At 37.6% G+C, this 24604-nt stretch overlaps 1 protein-coding gene across 2 annotated transcripts in view; it reads right to left on the bottom strand.

Annotated features, from left to right (window-relative positions):
• Window positions 1-4889: 4889 nt before the first annotated feature.
• LOC111861917 overlaps window positions 4890-24604 on the bottom strand; it is a 44146-nt gene continuing 24431 nt past the window's right edge. Inside the window, exon 7 of one of the 2 annotated variants that reach the window (XM_023846889.2) lies at window positions 4890-7056. In XM_023846889.2, the coding sequence (XP_023702657.2) occupies window positions 7039-7056 (18 nt within the window). In that variant the 3' untranslated portion in view covers window positions 4890-7038. Of the gene's footprint in view, window positions 7057-19475; window positions 20139-24604 lie in introns of those variants that run through there. The other variant, XM_023846882.2, reaches the window with a different exon arrangement.

Here is a 24604-nt window from a genome sequence, read left to right as displayed (position 1 = left end):
TCCTTTTCTCCTTCACTCTATATTCCTGTAGAATATTTCAATTCTTTTCTTGCTCCTTGTCCCAGACGATTTGGGGCTTTCAATAATTTTTTATCTTGATTCGTCTTTTTATCTCCCATTGACAACTTCCCACTATGAATTGATCACCCTTGATTTCGTCCCCTGCCAGTTTGTCCAGTGATTGAGATTAGCTTGATCTAAGGGACCCAACTGTATAGGATACATAAGAACCCTCCTTACCTTTTAATTTTTTTCCAACTTTTTTCCTTTTTTACCTCCATTTTACTTACCTGAGGACGGTAGCAGATCCAGCTTCCGAAACGTCGTGGTTCAACTGACTGGGACGATGGATACAGTCCAGAATTTTAGTTTTAATATCTTAGATTGATGTTTCATATCATCGAATCAGTCGTTGGTTTTGCAATTTTGTTGCGTTCCCACGGACAAATTGGAATATTCTATATTTTGTGTATATAAAATTGTATAGGAGGCTCGTGATGTAGATGTAAATTAATGTTAATTGTAACTCATTGTTTACATTCCCTACAGAGCAGACAATACTTTGTGAGATGAAGCACCGACTAAACAATTAACAATGTTGTATTTTAGCGTCCTGTTGCACTAATTTTCGTCCATTATATGTATGCAGTGTGAAATTGAGTGCAGTAAAAGACGGACACTGCGTACATATCATGGATGATAAACAATTAACATTAATTTACTACATCTACATCATGAGCCTCCTATACAATTTTATATACACAAAATGTAGAATATTCCAATTTGTCTGTGGTAACGCAACAAAATTACAAAACCAATGACTGATTCGATGATATAAAACATCAATCAAGAATTTTATTCTTGTTTTATACTATAACTTCTGTTTTATATAATCTGATTTATTGTATTCTTATGTCAAGTGTTTTATATAATTAATAGTATTGTATCCAATTTTACTAGTACTGCAGTTCAGTGGTGTATATATGTTAACCGTGTATTTTGCCTGATGATGGCTATTGATAGCCGAAACTAAGCACTGATCTTGATATTTGTTGTGTTGTGACAGTTGTAATAAAGAGGTTGAATACTGTAACACAACATGATGCATGAAATGAAAATTAGCTATAACTAAACTTTAAAAAACTTCACATACTCTCTCTGTGTTTACAGCAAAAGCACTCAATGATCACCAATAATTAGCAACCACTTTCCCTAGCAATATCTTTCTTGTAGCAATATTTCTCAATTTTATAATAGCATAGAAATGACCACCCCAATAAAAGACCACAACTCTACCCAAAAATCAACCAAATGAGAGCCAATTCTGACATTTAAGTTAAGCAACCAGTGTTCAATCAGTGTCTGTATGTCTGAACTGCAACTGTGTCTCAGCAATGTGAAAGAAAGAAATTATATAAGAAGTGAAAGACCAGGAAAAGCAACATCAGAGCAGACAAGCTGTTTAAAATATAAACATCATTGCTAGGGATGTCATAGCAATTAAATAAAAAAACATGGTAATTTTGGAGAAGTGGTTTTCTGATTTTGTAGGGAAGACAACAAAGAACAGTTCTACTTATTTAGAGAATGCTCTGTATCACATCCAAATTTATTACAATGAAGTAAAACAAGTTATTCTTTGCAGTAATTATTAGATACTTATTTCATTATTCTAGGATATTCACACTAGAAGCTCAAAATACCCTCTCATCTGTAAAATTTAGCCCTGCTGTTTTCATCATATGCCACAGCAAGGGGTCAGGAGTCATCCAGTCATTTTAATTCCAATACTATGAAAGAAGTCTTTGTGGAAGCATCTTATGTCTGGGAACAAAAAACTGAAGACTGGGAGAAAAAGATATCCACCGATTGAAGAATTAACCAAAAAGAGGCATATTGCTGTTATGAGTAATATGAAGAATGAATGCCATGTAGTCTGGTAAAAGTCTGCCAGTATTTCAGAGAAACTTCTGTACACTTCTAATAAATAGAACATAACACCCAAAAAGACACTATTCTTCATAGTCACAACAATGAGAACCTGAAATATCAAAGACATTTGTTGTTGGACTGCCCATATATTGCATTAGAACAGGCTATGGAAACTCATGTGATACTGCTTCCCAGATCATCTTGGCATGGCAATAAGAAAGACAGTCAGTTCCCATAGGTCTGCAATTACCCCATACACTTTAGAGGATAAGTAAGAATGTCTTAATAGTATTAAATATTCATCCTTATTTAATCACAAATAAAATACCCAGAAACGCTGAAAATTTCAGAATAATTTTTGGACATTTATACTCGTATTTCCCATCTTCTAAATGTTATCAGATGAATGTGTGATTGAAGTACATAAATCTTCACCTTTCACAAGCATTCAAATCCCTACATTAGACAGAGAGTGATCAACAATGTGTGTGGAGAAGGTCATCTTCTAAATCACAAGTCAATGAGAAGAAAACAAAAGAAATATTTAATTTTACCGTACAGTTCCAAAAATATACAAGCACCTGAAATTTTTAACACACAAAAACTAGCTATGACAAAAAAGTAACTACGTACATCTGTAATTTTTGAAACCAACTACTTAAAAATGTTTACACAAAACTTCTCTTTTAAATCATGTTCCAAATGTAAACACACAGAAATTACAATTATAAAAGACCAAAAGACAGCCCAAAAATGAAATCAAATCAAATACACAGAAATTAGGTACAGCACAAACACGCTTTTCTGAGATCACTGCTAGGATTTGCTGGATTAAACCACTAAAGAAATTCAGGCATCAGAGGAAGATTAAAAGTTACAAATACAGTTGAAGAGATAAAAGCATACCAACAAAACCAGAGAATCATTTGGAAAGAGACTGCCTTCCACAAGTGGTATTCTGTTACTGATCAAAGGGATGCCATGACCTGGGACGTCCAAGTGACAATGGAGATACAAAGACCATCTTAAGATTCATAGAAACAGAACTTAACTACCTACCTCTATAAAGTTCATGATGATGGTGACTTCGTTATCAGAGAACACTGACACTTGTGTCACCTTAGAGGAGTTATAATTAATAAGATGTCACTGTGCACTGCTGAAAATGTTCTGTACTTAGGAAGCAGAGTTTTCAACATCTGACACAGTGTGATTAAAAATTGTTCTGATTAATTTATTATGTGAAACATACTTTGTGGTACTTAAAAGAAAAGAAAGTTTTGTCACAGCGTCCAAAAATACTGAACACTCTAAATGCATACACTTATACAAGCAACACATGTAAAATGTATCCCATCCTTTCCTTTCAATCACGGTCTTAGTGCTTAATTGCCTGTGTTGTTACTCTTAGGTCACAAAACTTTGACTTGTGTCTGTTTCAAGCCTGCAATACATCTAATTGCCCACCCCTTTTATGGTATATAAACACTCACTTTGTATGGGATATCTGAGGGTCTCTCCATAGTAACTGAAAAGTATTATGTTCTGAGATATTATGCCATGTAGACTGGTATAAGTTTTTCAGAGGAAAGTACTACCCTGATATTCAGAGTGGAAGAATAATCTAAGCAGTAGTCCATGTGCGTGCAAGTGCATGGGTGCATGTGTACAGCCAACAGACCAAACACACACATCTGCAGTTACCATCATGGCAGAATCTTATATTTTATTACTCCCACATCTGCTATTGAAATTTCAATAGGTACTCCATAGGAATGTGATATCAAAACACAGTGATCATTTCTGATTGCTTTGCACTTTCACTGTAACCAATTTGATATTAAATTGTAAGATGAGTAAATATAAATATAATCATTGTTATAAAAATACAAAACAGGGTGACAAACTTTGAACAATACCAGTTTTGACCAAATGAAACACATTAAAAACTATTTCCAAGAGGTATAGTACTGCACAATCAATCATACAAAATTCATTGTACTATCATATTCATTCAGACAGATACAGAGCTATAACTATGCTTACTACTATGAAGTAGCCATGAAGTTTAAACCAGCTCAGAGTCTACATCATTTACAAAAGGTTCATGTTCACAGCAGACAACTGGGTCAGCCAAGAAACAATGCACATATTATAGTCTCCTATTCCTTTACCAGGAATGTTCAAATTGTGCCACATCAGATAACACATATTTATAATACTATAATACATCACTATATAAAACCTAGTAACATACATGCCACTTCAAAATGAATCATACAAAGAATATCATAAAACATCCCACATCAATCACTAACGCTTTGTTTTTATTTCCCATTATGACATACAATAACTCAGTACAATGGAATATCACTACACTGCAAATCTCAATATATAATGGAAGAGAAACGAAACATACATCCCCAGTGTGATTAAAATTAAGAACAACACCATAAGAACTCACTACAATATAACCTCAATTTCTGAAGCAGNTGTATACACTCACGTTGCTGTTACACTGCACTTAGTTTAAAATTGAACATTTAAAAACACATTGTTCCTTTCCTTGTTATTATCAACATCTACTTCGTTGATATCTCTCTGGTTTATAGATTATTTTACACACGTTAATTTTGATTTCCCTGTAGTGGCACCATAAAATCTTTAGTTCTACTTTTAAAGGATTTAAAGGATTTTAAAATTAGAACTAAAGATTTTATGGTGCTACTACAGGGAAATCAAAATTAACGTGTGTAAAATAATCTATAAACCAGACAGATAATCAACGAAGTAGATGTTCATAACAACAAGGAAAGGAACAATGTATTTTTACATGTTAAATTTTAAACTAAGTGCAGTGTAGCAGCAACGTGAGTGTATACACCTGATGATGGCCGTTTGAGGCTGAGACATGTAGTGTAAAGGAGAGCAAGATCAAGGACATATAATATATTGTTTGCACTTGGGACGGAGTTTATATCATTTATCGTTTAGAGTGCAACAGGATGCTTAAATATAATATTGTAAACATTTCATTGCATCTCTCACATTTCTATTCATTACTCTGCAGTTACAGAAAGCACATTTTCCCCATGCCAGCCTGAAAGGTAGCCATGCTGCAGTTGATCATTACTGAAAACCATTTCATATTCAAACAACATATCTTACGATATTGTAACTAACTATATGTTCAATAAAAGTTTCATGAAGTTACAGAACAGTGAAATATGTTACCTCAATATGAAATAGTTATCATTTTCACAAGAATAATTAACTTGCTTTTTACATGACCAAATGTGTTAAAAAAACAATACATTGTTAACATGTTTGTTACTTTAAAAAGGTCTTCTGGAAACCCACATAAATGTCATCTTAAATTATATGTAACAATCTACCAGTAAATTCATAATTATGCAAATTAACAGAAGTGAGATAACCACAGTGAATAACCACAGCTTGCACAAGAGATGATCTGAAAGCATCAGTGTTTTCCAAGGTTAGTCACTTCTATACAAATTTTCAAATATACATATATAAACCAGTGTAACAATTAACAATTTGAAAATTTCTTCTATTAAGAGACTAACTCCATCAGAACTGCTTACAATTCCATATTTTTTATGCTATTCAGCCACTAATAACTTAAGAAAAAAAAAAGCAAAATAGTCTCTTGGGCACTTCAGTATTCCTCCTCAGAGCTAGCAGACAGAGGCCACTAGATGGTGAAGCCTAGGTATTTTTATTCTGATGCTCCTAGCATTCACAAAATCAAAAGTATATAATATTCCCACAAATGTTACAATTATAAAACAGGCTGAATGAGCACACAGGGTGACTGACAAAATAGTAGTCCTCAGACAAGGAAATGAATTTGCTACATAGTTCAATATGGATAGATACTAACAAATAAATTAAAGAAATCAGCAATATCAGAAGTACCTAGCCTGTGATTCACAAGTACCACTCCATGATTGGATTTTCAGTTCTGATAATTGTGACTGAAGAACATTATCTTCTGGGAGTGACACTGCATAGTCCAGTAGAAGTTCACAATGGTCTTCCAAAATGTTCATGAACTTCCATCAGACTACATGGCACAACAACTCATAAGATAGTACTCTTTAAGAGGCCATAAGTTCTTCCTGGTCAACCCCTGTAATCAGTGAGGAACACATAACTGGTTTTGATTGGTCACGCAGACTCCCAGCTTGTACAATTCATAACTCCTGTCTTACTTAATTATTCATGACAGTAGCAGTATGCACTAGGATGATTACTTTAGCATATATCAACAATTCTTAATTATATCTTAGCATTAATAATAATTAAAATAATCAATATGTGTATAAAAGTCAATAATAGAATATTACAGATTATGATTCTGTATTTCAGCATCCCATTGCAATTGTTCATAGTAGAGTCCATTGTTTATATTCCATCAGAATTGCAACACTTTTACAATTTTGATAGAATATAAACAATGGACACTAAATAAGATTATATTTCGACTGACTTGCAAAAAAAGATCCCATTTTTAGCTTAATGGAATGCAATTATTGAACTGGTTTTTCTCTTCTCATATTCTTTACTTTATATTTGGTTCATCAAGCACTTCTCTTATACTAGGAATATTGTCACCTGTAGATTCAACAATACAAAAGTAATACAGTTATACAGTGTAGTCCATTTATAGTTACGTGGAAATGAAGGTGATGGTGATATGGAGAATGTTCATAATCTGTGATGTAATACTGCTGGCAGGGAATTATTGCACATACACTAAATAAGCCGAACCACGATGTTCAACGAACAAGCACAAATGCTCTTCTAGATAAAGAATTGAAGTATAATGGAAAAATATTTGCTTCTTGCTAATGACCATGACCATGTCTCAAAGGAATTACCCTAATAAATGTTCCATGTTTTAAAAAAAAAATCTATCACCACAAAACTTCACTGTGCAACACTGAACAGCATTACTACTGTTCACACCTCATATATTTGTCATTTTGGATTGCTGATGAAGTTAACAAATGTGAGGATACCAGTAGGCTGATCATCACTGGCACAACATTCATATCTGGCTTCACAAAAACTAGGCACCAATCATACTGATGCCCATGGCTGAATCAGAAAACACACAGAAGCATCAGTTATACACTGAACTTCCATCAGCTATAAGAATCTTCTGGCTGATGGAACAGGCGCAGCTCACACATGTCAAAACTATAGCAAGCTTCCATACATTGTGTTAAAATGTAAACTATTTTGTATTACACTCATCTTTTTACAGTATAGTATGAAAACTATCAAACAAATTATAAATCAAACAAGAAATAAAGACTCCAGAATAACTGGTATATTTAAAATTAACAGGGAGATAAAATCTCTCTCCCACAAAACTTAGGTTAAATTGTTGCTGTTGCATCTTGTAGTGTCAGGAATTTAAAAAAAAAATCATCCATAAAACTGATAATATTAAAGTTCTAAGTTAGGTGAACAACTGAAATTTCAAATTAAACTGGTTCAGCATTCTTGCCTCTCCTTAAAAAATGTTCTGGAATGATCAACTGTTTGGTTATGTCTTCCCAATCATGAGGTGTATGCAGCACCAAATGAGATACGCTGTATTGATGTAATCAGAGCTATGGGAAGATGTTATGGCCTAATACGAGGGTGAGTCAAACGAAAACCTTAAACTTGTAATAAAAAATCGAAATTTCGCACCATTATCCTGTAAGTTGGTAAGTGTGCTACAAACAGCATGCAGAATGGCCTGTAGGTTGCAGAATAGTGCAGATGCACGAACATCGTCACAGCACCAGTATAAGATGGCTGCCCCATTTGAGACTTGCACCAGGGAAGAACAGCGTTCTGTTATTCGGTTTTTGTGTAGTGAAGGCGTGAAACCTATTGAAATTTATCGAAGAATGAAGTTTCAGTATGGTGATGCATGTTTATCACATCAGCAAGTGTACAAATGGAGTAGGAAGTTTGCAAATGGTGTGACTTCAGTGGAAGATGCTCCTCGTCTGGGTCAGGCACATCGAGTTGTGACTCCAGAGAACACTGCAGCAGTTGAAGCCATAGTGAGGGAAAACCGCCGAGTGACACTATAGAGGTACACCACGCAGTGCATGAGTGGTTGCGCAGACTACCAAAAGAATTTTTTTCTAAAGGAATTCATGCACTTTGTAAGCGCTAGAGGACTTGCATTGAGCATGGGGGAGATTATGTTGAAAAGTGATACAGCTTTGCACCACTTGTGCACAATAAATAATACTCAAAAAAATATTTAAGGTTTTCATTTGACTCGCCTACGTACAAAGTGTTATTTCAGCAATCACTTGCAAAGACTGAGTAAAACCATAACACTGTTGGGTTTTGGGGAAGTTAGCTAGTTTCAGCCAGGATTTGAACCTGATATCTCCTAATTACAAAGTTGGCACAATTAAAAATCTAGGGATAAGGCAAATATCCTTTTTCTCTCTCTGCACAGATTGATTTCTGTCTAGAGCATAACATATGAACACATACACGCTCTATTCTGCTGTGGGCATTTAAATTCTGAACAATCAAAATGAAGTACTTCCCTTAAATATGCTAAATTTCTAAACAGTCTTTTATTTGACTTCACACATTATATTATTTACAGATAAGTAAAATAGTCATTCCATATGACCACATAATTTAGATCAATGTAGTAACCTCAAAACATTCTGCAGGTACAGCCCAACATCATGATCATGGTAGCAAAACACAGTGCCCTTCTTCTTTCTTTTTTTGGACATTGTGCATGTTCTTTCTTGTGGCTGCTAATTTCATCAAAAGATGTCTCTCCCGCAGTCAAATGTGAATACACTCAGGGACATCAAGATAAATTTATAGATATGAACAGATTTCCAACAGCATAATGTATATAGTATATATACTAAACAAATAAATGGCAGAGAGCAGGCTTTACCACTATTTTTTTTACATAAATCGAACTGTTGTAAAAATAAGCAAATCATTTTGGATGTTTTTTTTTCTGTGAGGGATAAACTAGAGATAACATAAGTACAGCTCATAAAATAAGCAGTCTTATACAAATCAGCAAGCAGATAAAACAAGAAAAAGAAATACCTATATACATCAGCCATAAGATAAAATAAGAAAATAAATTAAACAAGTAGTCACATATACCAGCCACAGGATAAAATAAAAACAAATGCATAACAGAGGTAGTCCTATACATATCAGCTATGAGATAAAGCAAGAACAGTGCACAGAACAAGTTGTCATACATATCATGCAGAAGATACAATAAGTAGTTACATATATCAGCTGCTAGATATACTTAGAATAAATGCATAAAACAGAGAGCAACAGGACAACAAATACATAAAACAGAGAGTGACAAAATAATAAATTCATAAAACAGAATGCGAAGATAACACATAAAACAAAGAGCAACGTGACAAAAAATGCATAAAACAGATACACTTATCAGCTACAGAATAAAGAACAAATGCATAAAACAAGTAGTCTTACACACATGTCAAAAATACAACAAGAATAAAAAGATAAAACAGAGTAGAAATACAAATCAGACAGAAGTTAAAATAAGCACGAAAGCATAAAACAGGTAGTAATGTATCAGCCAGAAGAAGACAAAATTGTTTTCAGACCATAATGAATGTTTGAATTGAATTGAATTTATTTACATTCTATAAATCCTAAGTAGGTTAGTACCTTTGGATACAGAACAAGTCAAATTTTACATACATAAGTACAGGCAATTTTAGCTTAAAAATTAATATAACTTAATTTTACATCATTCTCTATTTACATTGATATCCCTGATACTGCTGACTCAGAATTATTTGGTTTTTGGACTTTGTCCATTGTCCAGCATTCTAAAAACTAGAGAATACAGCATTTCAGAAACTGGATCTGTTTCCATCCTCAGGTGAGGGGGTTTCACAATATTCTCTAATTGATCCTATGCACTGGTTTTCATGGACTTGGTTTCTTGCATAACATTTTCACCTTCCACTTATTTTCAGGACTGTGCATGCTTTATCGCAAATTTTATTGTACATACTGTGACGTGTATAACCACTGCTTGGCAATGAGTCAGTAAACACATTTCCACAATAATGAGGATGTGACAATAGCAAATCCGTTTATAGGTAATGGACCAGTAAACACACATTCTTAATAATACAAGACAGTGTTTTCCATGGCATCCATGCTGAGGGGTTATAAAAGGGTACAGTTAGAAGACAGTCAACAGAGGAATAATAATATTACCATGTGGAGGTGATCTTGATCGAGAGTCAGCTGAGACTGAGTATTGAGATAGTGATTAGTGAGCAGTGAGTGGAGTGAGGAGTGAATTCAGAGTGATCTGTCGTGTGTACTACAAAACAGGTTTTGAATTGAAACCACAGATATTAAATTGCCTTCCAGATAAATCAGCTACACAAGGTTTGACTGTAATTAGTGAACTGAATAAAATGTGTGTTGGACAGAGTGGTTTATATGGACTTCATGTTATATAGTGTGCTTACGGCCAACTCCCATTTGGTGAAAGCAGGTTCAATGAAGTTTGCCGCCTGGCTGCGGCTGTGCGAAGCAACAAAGAAACTGTAAATCTGAGTGTACACCAAGATGGCGGATGTGCCAGAACAGGGATTCCAGAATTACTGGAGACAGGAGCTATCAACTCTGAAATCTGAATGGCATGCCATAACAAACAAGTACCCAGAAGCAGCTTCTGTAGTACAACAGGTACAAAAAGTGGTCAGTGACACTGAAAACCTTACCAAACGCCCACCGGCTAGAGTGGGGGAAAGCTCGCAATGGACAACATTGTAAATAGTGCAGAGGAGAATAGAGTTGACTTCTTCTATATCCATGTTCATGTATTCATGTATTCATGTTTTTGTAAATATTTATATATGGCTACTGTTATGACATTGCACAAATGTGATGCAGTATGTAATTATGCTTACTCATGTTGACTACTTCTATATCCGTGGTGTTTTGACCATGTAAGGATTTATGGAATGCTGAATAAAAGAAAGAAAAAAAAAAAGAGCAAAATTTTGCAAGTTTTTACACGGGAAGCCGCTTTTCAGCGCACTCTATGGCATGTACACGATAACACTGAAAGAACTGCAGGCCGTCCTGAATGGGAATGCACAGGCAGGACAAAATGGAGCAATGAACAAACCCTCATTGGAATCAACAGCCCAGGATGACAACTTCCAGGAAGTAAAGACATGCAAGAGGCATATCTCTAATGATACCTCAGAGACAGCCAAGAAGACGACCAAATCAATCCCAATATCCACAGCTATCAAACAGACTCCAAAAGCAGTGCCAACTTGCAACTTCTTCACACACTTCACAACTAATGACATGGACATGGAGACTACTGGAACAGAGAACAATCTAATGGAGCAGGAGACTCCCAGAAAATCATGTAGGCGGCCAACAATAGTGATGACTACTACCATAAACCTAATTCAACTCCAAAGTGACCTAAAAGAACATGTCAAAGGAGAGTACAAATTCTGAAACACACAAAATGGAACTCGTATCATAACAAAAGAAATGACAGACTATTCAGCCATGAAATCCTACCTGGAGAAAAACAATCTCCAGTATTTCACCTTCTCTCCAAATTCTGAAAAGCCTATAAAGGCAGTAATCCGCCACCTTCCCCCAGACGCCAGCAGAAGATACTTCCAACAGCCTTGAGGGCTTAGGCTTCAATAGGAATTTCAAACAACAGGTCTGCCAGTACAGGCTCCCAGTGCATCTAACAGTGACACTGTAGCCACTGTAGTGCAGCAGCAGGTGCCACAACAGGAATTTCAGAAAACAGGTCTGTCAGTACAGGCTCCCAGTGCGTCTAACAGTGACACTGTAGCCACTGCAGTGCAGCAGCAGGTGCCACAACAGGAATTGCAGAAAACAGGTCTGTCAGTACAGGCTCCCAGTTTGTCTAACAGTGTAGCCACTGCAGTGCAGCAACATCTACCATAACAGGAATCTCAGAAAACAGGTCTGTCAGTACAGGCTCCCAGTGCATCTAACAATGACACTGTAGCCACTGTAGTGCAGCAGCAGGTGCCACAACAGGAATTTCAGAAAACAGGTCTGTCAGTACAGGCTCCCAGTCCGTCTAACAGTGACACTGTAGCCACTATAGTGCATCAGATCATGACAGAGCTCAGTGGAGCTATATCACAAGAAAACAGAATAACAGTCATTACAAAAATGGTACTTAATTTAATGCAACAAAATGGCTGCTAGAGTTCATAGGCTGCTCAGTCATAGCATTTAATGCAAATGGCATTTGGAGGCAGCACTATGAGCTCAGTAAACAGCTGCAAGACTTACATATAGAAGTGGCTCTTCACTCAGAGACACATCTCGAACTCCAGGAGAGATTCCTTATTCCAAATTATCACTTTTATCGTACTGACCACTTCCAAGGAAGAAAAGGCCTAACTGCTGTTGCAGTGAGAAAAGGCATTCCCCACAAACATGTAGACCTGCCTCCGCTTGTTTCAATAGAAGCCACAGACGTTTACATACTGATTGGTAATAGCAAAGTACTACTTGCAGCAGTCTGTAAGTCCCCAGGCCACACCTGGAATGATGCAGACATCGATGAGCTCTTAAGCTTTAGACATAAGTTGATACTGGCAAGAGATTGGAATACTAAACATCCATTTTGGAATAGTGTTGTTTCCAACCCTTCAGGCATGAAATTGCTGAATTTACTGCATATAAATGAGTTTGAAACATCAGCACCACAATGTCCCACTCATTACTCTCCTACGGGAAATGGTGACGTGCTCAATATTGTTGTGCACAAGAATGTCCGGCTGTCAGAAGTCATTGTCTCTGATATTCTGGAATAAGATCACCTACCAATCATTTTCCACTTGCTAGATCATGTTAGAACTAGGAATCTTTCAGAGCTGGTTGACAAATTCACAGATTGGAAATGGTATCAAAGCTCAGCCTCTGAATTAATTTCACCTAGAATACAAATTAACTTGGAGGAAGAAGCCGATAAAGCAGCCTGCGACTTCACTGCCTCTATAGCTTTGGTGTATAGGCTATTGACAAGCAAAATTACACTCTCAGACTTAATAAGGACATATCTGGTTTGAAAAGTTTGCTAAAATGTAAGCAGAGGTTAAGGAAACTGTGTCAGTAACTCGGGATCCAGCGTGTAAAATGACACTCAATTGGATCGCCAAAACCCTCAGATGAATGACCCGTACAAAGGCACTAGAACGGTGGGAAACAAAAGTAGGGAACTGTGAGGTCACACCTCAAGCCCTGTGATCTATTGTGAAATTGATTATGAAAAGGGATGGACCAAAAGTACCAACTGCTGTTCATGGACCTTCAGGAATAAAAGCCAACATGATAGTGGACTGTTTAGAAAACCAATTCACATCTCAGTACCTAAGTGACGAAAACCATGTGCGACAGGTGGAGACTACGGCCTACGCTCTGCTTGCATCTGTATATGGCACTCCACTGGAGAAAGTAAGACCTTGAGAAATACATAAATTAACAAATACATTAAAACTGCAAAAGGCTTGTGGACTTGATAGTATTCCAAATGATACCCTAGGCATCTTCCAAGAAGACCACTGGTACATCTGACACATTTATTTAATCACTGCCTTCAGCTGTCCCATTTTCCAAAGCATTAGAAGGAAGCAAAGGTTATGACATTAACAAAACCCGGTAAGGACCCAAAATTTCCTCAATATGTCCTCAAAATTTTTGCCCAGATTAGTCTCTTGTTTACGACAGGCAAGCAAAGGTTATAACATTACTGAAACCCGGTAAGGACCCAAAATTTCCTCAAAATTTATGCCCAATTAGTCTCTTGTCTACAACAGGCAAGCTATTCAAAGGTTATTCTGAAAATAGGGCAAAGGCACACTGAAGAGAAAGGCCTGATTAATGCAAGCCAGTTTGGTTTCCATGCCGGTCATAGCATGACACTTCAATGCATACGGTTTACAGACCACATAACCATAAATTTAAACAATAACATGTCTACAGCTGCTGTATTCTTGGATATTGAAAAAGCCTTTGATACAACATGGCACACTGGCTTGTTATATAACTTATCTACATTACAAGTTCTGATAAGTCTATCAAGCTTATTAGCTCTTTCCTTTCTCAGATAAAATTCAGAGTTTCAGTCGAAGGTGAAATGTCTGTGCCAAGGGATATACAAGCAGGAGTGCCACAAGGTTCTGTTCTCTCCCCAACACTGTACAGTCTATATATAAACAATATGCCCCAAACACCTAGTGTCTATCTAGGTCTCTTTGCTGATGACATCTGTATATATGCGACAGATTGCAAAGAGGGTTATGTTCTCAGAAAGCTGCAGCAAGGTCTCAGTGCTACTGAGATGTGGTGTGAGCACTGGAACATAAGAATCAATGAAGATAAAACTCAGGCAATCTACTTTTCTCATAGACTTAGGACCCCTGAGACTTATCTTACACTGAATGGGCAGGATATTCCCTTTGTCAATCATGTAAAATATCCGGGTGTAATCTTTTATAAGAGGATTACGTGGAGACTTCACATAGAAATGATTGAAGCCAAGGCCTTCAGAACATTTATTAGAATCTACTCCCTATTCAAAAGTGAGCATTTAAATGCAAACATTAAACTAACCCTCTATAAGGCACTGATCAGATCAGTAATTACTTACACTTCTCCTGCCTGGTAATTAGCAGCAGACATCTACCTTCTAAAAGGTTCTGCGCACCACTGGAAATTTTCCAAGGTGCACACCGGTCCATGACTTGCACACAGCTTTCAATTTTCCATATGTATGCGATTACATAAAAAATTGCACGGGCGACAAGCAGAAGTCATACAAAATCATGAGAATGAACATGTTCACGGTATAGGACAGGGTGAAGCCAGACAGAAAATATAAGAAGCTTAACTTGGCTGTGGTCAAGCTTACAACCATTCAAATGACTAAGTTGCTGTTGTAGCATAAGATATGTAAGTTAGGCATGATCTGCTCTGTAAAGCCTGTACTGACAGAGGACTTATGTGTAGTGCAAAAGGAAGAATTTTCAAATACATGTTATCTGTGCAAAATATACACCTGACAAAAGGCCAAGTGTATTCAAAAGAGACAAACCCATCTTCTCATCAAAGAGGATGTTACATAAGGACTATTACTGCTGGAGTTCAGTTGGGAAAAAAATCTCTGGTTGTGGGCCTCAAGGGGTCTGATGCCAAGCCAAACTGATTGGCGGTAAAGCACCAGTTGTAAAGTAACTCTGACTTTGACAGTCAACAGGCAGAAGGTAGTCAAACATACGTAAAGAGGTGGGGTCAAATACCTCTACTGTGACCCTGTGAGTCATAGGAGGCGACGAAAAGGAAAGTCTCAAATCTGAGACAGTAAAATATGGTTGGGAGTCCCAAGGGACTTGGACCAAGAAAGACTGCGCTGGCAGCATATACAAAAGGCAGACCTGTCGTCTTGTCAGAGAGGGTGCCCCACCAAAACAACCATAACTGTCAAACAATAATAAATATCTGTTCATGAGCTCCAGATGGGGCACAACACCTAGACTTACTGACAGACTGTCAGTCACAATGTGACTTTGACAGGAAGAAGTAGTAACGAATGGAGTAGAGAACAGCAGTTGTGAAGGGAAACAGTCAAGAAGGAATACAATTGGGTTGAGTTCTGGAGATGGCAGTCAAAGGTGACTGAGAAGATATGGCAAGAAAGGAATTGGATTGTGCCAAGAAGACTTCATGTGTGAGTTGATGTGACAGTAAGACTGCGATAAATTGGTTGTCAGGATATGGCTAGTGATGACCGAGAATCTTTGTATGTGTGCAACAGTTAACTGAAAGCATGTAGAATAGTGATAGCACTGTATTACCTGTAGTCCCAAGTTGTGTGAAAGTATAAGGTCTTAATAAATCCAACCATACAATCCAAAACCCATCTTATAAGTCACCCCAACACACTGACAATATTTCCTGCTATCTCCCTTTTACAAAGCTTGATCTCTGGTATTTATATAGCTGTGGTTATACTGACATAGGATGTCCAGTGGTTGCGGTTAGTGCTTTCTAAGGGACCCATCAGTGTAGGTGTCTCCCCCCCCCCCAACTCTAGGACAGACACAGACCAAGTTTCTGAAACACTGTGTTCTCTAGTTTTTTAGAATATCAGGTGGACAAAGTCCCAAAGCCCAGTAGTTCTGAGTGTTATACACCACTACCAGAACAATTTAGAATTTCCTGAAAATTGTTGCCAACATGATGCTTGGAAATGGCAATGCACTGATGTCAGTGACACACAATACAGAAGTCAGTGTGCAAACATATGGAGGACACCATCAAAAACTTCATTCGTATTGGAAGGGGAAAAGGTTTGGTAAGCCTGTCTTCATTGGAAGGGATACATACATAAATAGGTATGTACTCATACACACACACTATGTGCACGTGTCAGTCATACTTTTCCAAGGTACAACTATCACACAAGCAGTGAGGGCATTATTTCCACAAAGACCTGGTTCCCTGATTTTTAAAATGTCAATGCTATATATAACTAATACACAAGTAAAATCAAATATTTTAGGTCATGGTTCACAGCACATTTAAAAAACCGTTATTTCCTTAAATTGGGAAATAAAATTGTATTTTTCATGTCATTATCTATGATCGATCCTCGTTCAACCTCATAAAATGAAAATTTACAGTAAAAATGTTAACTGTGCCATATTATAAATGGACTAGACAGTTCAAAACTTTCGTGGTAAAACAATCCACTGTTGATTTAGCCAACAAATTACAGTCCCTGGTTTCAACCATGAATTTAACTTCCAATAAATAGACCTGCATTCACAGAAATACAGGTCGTACTCTTGCCTCAGTCTATAGTTCCATTGCATGACACTGAGGTCAACAGACTAGTTATAGTTATTCTTGGGAAGAACCATGCACACTGCATCCAATGGCTACCACCCAGTACATTTCTTTATGAACTTACTGCACCTTGGGAAGAAAAATGTAGTCCTAGTTTATTAACACTGAACTCTTAAACAAAATGCAAATGTATTTTATGCAGACTTTATCTGCCACACAAACAAGTGACATTAGTTTCTACTTGTGCATAAAATCGTACTAAGCAGCTAATTCTATTCCATGAAGGTTTATGGCCCAATAATTCTACACATTCCTTCACTGGGACATTTATAAAGTTAATGTTTTTTTTTTTTGCTAGTGGGGTGGGACTAAGTCCCTTGTACTGTGGCCACTTCTGGCCTATTGTACCAGCCCCAGATGATAGGGGAAGGTGATTGTGGAGCAATTGATGGAATGAAGATTGGCAGGGGAACCGAAGTACTCGGAGAAAACCTGTCCCAGTGCCACTTTGTCCACCACAAATCCCACTTGACCAGACCCAGGATTGAACCTGGGCTGCCGCAGTGGGAAACCAGCGACTAACCGCTTGAGCTATGACGCAGCCAAAGCTCAAGTTACACATAAGACACTAAAGCTGAATTACTGAAGCTAATGCAATTAGATTTCAATACCAAAGCTTATATTAGTATCTCAGATACTTTGAATGTGAAACAATTCTAAAACATATCACAACCTTCTAAATTTGTAACCTCTCCGGCTGTTCTTCCCTCTCAATAACTATAAAACTGAAATGAGGATTAGTAGCCACCAGATATATGCTCAGCAGTATACAGTACAGAAAATATAAGTACCGCTCAATTATCACTACAATTTTTATATTATACTTAAGTTCATATGAATTTTTTCAACTTTATGAATCACATATTTAAAAAAAGTCACCATTAAAAACAGTTCACATTAACAAATGTTAAGTATATCAGAATGCCCAACTAATATCACTGTAGGTGAAACAATGTGTGTACTGTAGTGATTATGTAGTATATGAAATTCTCTTCTATCTTCTGGGATTCAATGCTGTGTAGTCCACTGAAAGTCAACTGATGTTTCTGAGAAACATGTTGCCCCCATCTCCAGGGTCAAAGAATAAGTCAAGCAAGAAACCAAGAAGAAGCAGGCTGACTTTTAACAGATTAAACAGTGTTATATCCCAGATGATACTCCTTACTGTACCAAATGTTCATTATCCAGGTTAAGATTTTAATGATGCAGTGACAGAACAGAAGCAGACAATGAGCTATGATGCAACATCATAACCATTTTCATGTAAAATTCACCTTAAGAAAGGTAACTAATATGTTTTGTAATCACTTGTAAAAACAATTAAATTCATAAGTGGGGAGTCCAAGTCAACCTCTCAGACCTAAATATAAATGTGGAAATAAAAATACCATTCTACATAAAGAACCTCATAAGATTAAAATATCATATTATGGTATAACTCAATATGCTCCCACCAGAACATGATCTTGAATTTACTTCTGTAAACTGTAATGTAGGAAAACATGCAGACTTCAAAGCAATTTGCCACAACAGCAAAATCAGTGAAAATACTTTTTGGATGACTGATTTACTGACAAACGCTGAGAAATTGTTTATGTTCAAAATGTTTCATGTGTGATCATCACAACAGTGTTTAGAAAAGAACAATTCAAAATGCAATTACAAAAACCAATAAAAGCAATATGCTCAAGAAGTACAGCCCTTGACACAAATTGATCATGTTTTAACTTCCCACAGAATTCTTATATTAAAATTATAACTGGCTATGGCCTATATGAATGTAAAATGAATCCTGATAGAGGCAAGGATGTTTTCTACACCATCTCTAGGGTCTGCCAAGCCTCCTATTCAAAAGATACTGAACAACCTTTCTCCTGGTACACACCAGCTGAAGCACAAAGCTGATAACTCACCTCCATCAGGTGCAGGGGTTAAGAATGTATACAATTTCACCTCCACTCGCCCACTCCTTCAAGTCACGGTATTGTGACATGTCTAACCGTTGCTGGGCAATGGAAGGTGGAACAAATTACCACGAAGACAGACCCTTCATGGTCAGTTGCCAAGTTACGCAACAGTGGAAACAAGGTTATGCAAGAGTAAGGAAAGCAAAGGAAAGACATACTTCATGGATCACATTAAATTTTAGGATTATTTTTAAGTGTGGGATCATATAAAACCTTATCCAGGAGGAAGACACTTAAAAATTTAAGGTACATTCAACTACCTAAAAAACTAACTTCATGAAGCTGAGTCCTTGAGGAGCCACCAGTTGTGCAGTTTCTCAAGAATATACCAGCATTTTATGGAAACTGAAGGTTCATTACTGTGTTCACAAGAGCACTCCAATGGTCCCTATCCTGAGCCAGATCAATCCAGTCCATACAACCCCACTCTATCTCTCTAAGATCCATTTTAATATCATCCACACATTTACATCTTGGTCTTCCTAGTGGTTTCTTCCCTTCTGGCTCTCCCACCAATATGCTATATGCATTCCTCTTCTCCTCTACATTAAATTAAAATAGTGCATCAGAGAATCTCTCTCTTCCTGATATGTAGAAAAGGTGCTACAAAAACACTCACCGCTCAGTGCATAATGGATTCTATTGAGGAGTGAATAAGACGACAGATGGTGTAATCTTTTCTACAAACATTCAATGTGTAAAAAGCAAAAACTAGTTCCACTTCTCATTATGGGGTAATTTGTTCTGTTTCAGGTAACAGAGATGTATACTTTTGCAAGGCCAACCCCAAACACCTACTTACATACAATGCTTCTGAAGTGTCACATCCAACCCACAGTCTGTATGTTGGGCATACCTAACATACAACATTGTCATACACAAAATATTTCAGGCCTTTTAAATTAGTCTGTACTTCAAAGATTCGCTGGATTATGTGTTACTTTTCTTGTTCTCTCCCAAGAATATAACAAAGCTTATAGCCTAAACTTCATAACTGGAAAATTTTTAATGGTTCCAATCATCATTATTAATCAATAATAAAAATACTGCGGTATTATTTGGTAACACAAATGAAATGTAATCACTTGATTTCAACTTCATCACAGGCTGGTACAATAAAGTACTATAGTAGGCCAACAGTTTAGATCCATTCACAGGTGTAAGTCTTGATCACAAGATCAGGGACCGCGGGAACAGATTCATTGAGACGTAGTCATCAATGATCTGAAACAACAGATGATAATGACAATAATAAAACTCCACAAAAATGCCTGATGCGTTCAATTCATATAAGCACATGAAGACAAGCAGAAATCAAATTCCTTGCACTGTTTCAATATAAAACATCAACTTAAAAATGGAAGAAATGAAATTATTTTCCTGTCTACTTCTCACAACCCTATAATTATGGTGTAGGAGTAGTAGTAAAATGATAAAGTTGTCCCTGTGCTTAACTAATTAAGCACTATGCCATGAAGGTCTATGGGGGGGGGGTCATATGGGTCAAATTTTTCTTGACCTCAGCACTAGCTGGAGGTAAGCGGTAAGCTTCACGCCCCAGCCACTTTATCCCCAGGGAAAGAGCCCCCAGTACCCACTGGATAGGAGGTTGGGTGACCCCCAGAGCTGGTCTGGACCATGGGGAGAAGAGAAAATACTTGACCCTACAAGGACTCAAACTCCGACCCCTTGGACATCCAGCCCACAGCCAGTTGCTATACTGACTACACTATGCCAGCAGTAGTAGTAGTAGTGGTAGTAGTAGTAGTGGTCGTGGTAGTGGTGGTGGTAGTGGTGGTGGCGGCGGCAGCAGCAGCAGGAGGTGCAGTAGCAGTAGTAGCAGTAGTGGTGGTGGTGGTAGTGGTAGTAGTAGTGAGTAGTGGTGGTAGTGGTAGTGGTAGCGGCAGCGGCAGTGGTAGTGGTAGTGGTAGTAGTAGTAGTAGTAGTAGTAGTAGTAAAATTTAATATTAAACAGGTTAATATGGACGAAGTTTAATTTCAAAACACCCTGATTAGAAGCCGGGATAGCTCAGTTGGTACAGTAACAGGTTATAGGTGGGATGGCCAGGGTTCGACTCCTGGTAGGGGCAAGAGATTTTTCCCTTCCCCACAGCATCCAGAATGGTTCTGAAACCCACCCAGACTATTATACAAAATGAACACAAGAGGCTCTCTCTCCTGGGGTAAACCAGTTGGGGCATGAAGCTGATGACTTACCTGTAGCTAGTGCTGAGGTCAAGAAGGGTGAAGCAATACCTCCACTACCCTTACATTTTTATGGTGTGATGCTTAGAACTGAGATTAACGGCTGTGGGAATCCATTGTGTTTACCACGTGACAACCTCTGTCCACAAAAAGTTGGCACTAACTTCACTGACAAGCGGTGGTTGCTCAGTCATTATAGTTCACTTGCAGACTACAAACCACGAAGTTTGTTTTTTTGTTTGATGCTTAATTATTTAAGCACAGGGCCAAATTTACCTTTACCTTTAACACCCTACTTATTGTAATGAAAAGAAGAGCTCAAACTTGAATATAAAGCTTGAAACAATATGTCTGCATAAATGTTACATCTTGTCAGAAAGTGAAACAGAAAGGTGAGAGTGATTAACTTCTCTGACATTCTTACAAAACTGTGAAAATATGGTATATACTAAACCAAATCAAAGTCTCATTTTCACATGACATAAAGTCACAACATTTGGGTCATGATTTTAACTTTCACAACATGTCACTTTGAAAACTGAAAGTCATTATGTCATGACATCCAGATTAATGTTGTCACTTTAATGTGAGAATTAAACTGAGTTTGATTTCCTGTAACATCTGCCATGACTTCACTGCTCAAAAAGGATTTCACACGGTCAGATTGCAAAAGTCACATGAAAATGACCATTGCCAGTGTTCTTTTTTTTTTTGGTACATATTGGTGAAATTCATTTTGCAGTCTCGGTTTGTGACTGTGTAACAAACATAATGAGATGAGGCCCGTGCTAGTAGCATAATGTCATAGGCACATAACAAATGGTACAGATCCTATACCCATATGTTACCGAGTTATCTTCATTACAAGGTAACTTCAATGTTACATCTAATTTTAGTAAATAAGAAAATTAAACAGTTATGGGTTCATGTACGTTTTACATGCTACTACCGTAACATCTATTTTACAGTGAAGCAGGATGGCATAATGTCTGGTATGAACCACTTCTTATGGCTGAAACATAAAAAATTGCAAGCATTCTAATCATGGCATTCAAATCCCATGTCAGGTATTAGTGATATTTAAACTGCTTCGTGTGTTGGTCTGTTACTCCAGTCTGATATGAGTCAATGCATTTATTCTCAGCCGTATATACATCCATTACGAGTAGAATGTGGGTCAAACTTAAAAGCATGCCGTGAACAGTGAAGCAGACTTTCACTTGTAAAGGATGTAATGTACGAGGGTCGTACTGAAAGTCAGGAGCAACGATTTTTTGTAAAGCAACATGCTTTATTTTTGACAAACCAATATACCACCTCAATCTACAGACCTTTCTTTATTTTTACACATAATCGCCATTTCTTTGTACACATTTCTCCCAGCGTTCTGGGAGTTTGAAAATTCCCCTTATGTAAAATTCCATTCCAGCCATTCGAAGACACTAACGCACAGCTTTCTGAATTGCCTCGTCTCAAAACGTTGTCCATGCAGCTGATCCTTCACAAATCCGAAAAGATGGTAGTTGGAGGGTGCCAGATCAGGGCTATAGGAGGGGTCTGGAAGAACTTCCCACCCCATCTTTGCAATGCTTCCAATGTGAGGTGAGTGGCGTGGGGGCAAGCGTTATCATGCAGGATGATGATGTTTTGTCCCGGACTTTTATCGCACAATGCACGACGGAGCTTGTGCAGCGTCTGGATATAATGAGCAGCATTGACGGTTTGCCCAGGTTCCAGGAATTCGGCCAGAATAAACCCCTCTGCATCCCAGAAGACTATGCCCATCACCTTCGCAGCTGATGGCACTGTCTTTGCCTTCTTTTTTGATGGAGAATGCAAATGGTGCCATTCCATAATCTGCTGTTTCGTTTCAGGCTCGAAATGGTGAAACCAGCTTTCATCACATGTCACAATACAGAGCAAAAAATCATCGCCTTTGTGTCAATATCTCTGCAGTAGTTCAGAGGTGATGGCTTTTCGCTGACCTTTGTGGTCTTCGGTCAATAACCGCGGGACCTAACGAGCACAAACTTTCATATAGCCCAAGCTTTCAATCATCTCCTGTACTACACTGTGCCCTATTCCAAATTTTCAGGCTATTGTGTCCACAGTCACATGCCTGTCTTCTTGAATGATCTCATCCACTCTTTCCTTGTTGCATTCAGTTGAGGCTGTTCGAGGACGACCTCTCCGATGCTCATCTTTGATGCTGGTGTTCCCATCTTTAAAATGTTTCACCCATTTCGAACACTGCTCGTACCCATGCACACAATTCCATAAGCACGCTGAAGTTTCTGGTGAATTTCTGCAGCAGGGATTTCCTCTTTCACAAGAAACTCGATGATAGCATGCTGGCAAAACAACATATCATTGTCAGCCATTTTGTTAGGAGTGATACTGGTCACGTGATGCAAACTATTGACATCACAAGACACTCAAGGTTAACACAACAGCTGGTTCCACCTATCACCATACTCTCTTTCGTCTGCTGTTCCCAGGTTGCATGCAAAAAAAGTTGCTCATGACTTTCGGTATGACCTACGTAATTACCATTTAGTCAGAAACAGAAGAGGTTACGTAATTTTAAGAAAATTTTTACCTCTTCATAAAGAAGATTAGAATTTTGAATCATTTGATATTTGCATATCCCCATGATAACCCCAAAGAAGAAATATTGGCACCCCCACATTATTAAAACTATTATTAAAATGAAGTGCCATACTGTATTATATGGAAATAGAAGTTAAGAGACTGACTTCAAGTTACATATTTCAATCATTTTTTTATATTATGAGTATCCATCAGAACAAGCATTCTTCCAAATTTTATAAATTCTAATAACATGGAGGCTGCATTTTAGACTGGTGTTTGTGACCACCTCTGTGGTCTAGTGGTCACAGTTCCTGGCTACAGATCCAGAGGATCCGGGTTCGATTCCAGATTTTCTGGGAAGCAGTGGGTCTGGAACGGGGTCCACTCAGCCTCGTGAGGATAACTGAGGAGTTATTTCAAGGAAATCATGACTCTGGTCTAGAAAACTGAGATTAACCCGTTGCCGTGGTTCGTCGTGTATGTTTCGTCAGGGATTTAAATCGTCTGGGGGGGTTCGACGTGTATGTTTCGTCCAGCTGCACACGTATGTTATAACGCCCATAATAATTGATGGTTTTGCTGTAGATTGTTAGATTTTTCACTGGCCTGTTGTCAGGAGGACTGTATTTAATGACACACGCGTTTAAGAGCGCTAAGTCGTCGTTACATATGCCTGTCTTGCAGCAACGTTCCTGTGGCTATTGCGAGCTGTTTCTGTTATGAATGATGTGTTTTGTTTGCTCTGAAGCTATAAACACCAGAGACTGATATGTGCTGGTGTTTATAATATCATATTGCCCTGAGCTGGCTATTCAATTGGAATTCTTAGAAGAGGGATGTACAAAAGTTTATGCCTGCAAAATCGATTGCTTTCGCACAGTACATAGCACCCA

The sequence above is a fragment of the Cryptotermes secundus genome, unplaced genomic scaffold (genome assembly GCF_002891405.2).
Source record: "Cryptotermes secundus unplaced genomic scaffold, Csec_1.0 scaffold180, whole genome shotgun sequence".
NCBI lineage: Eukaryota > Metazoa > Arthropoda > Insecta > Blattodea > Kalotermitidae > Cryptotermes > Cryptotermes secundus.
Note: the sequence above shows the minus strand (reverse complement) of the source record. Positions and strands in the feature narration are given on the sequence as shown.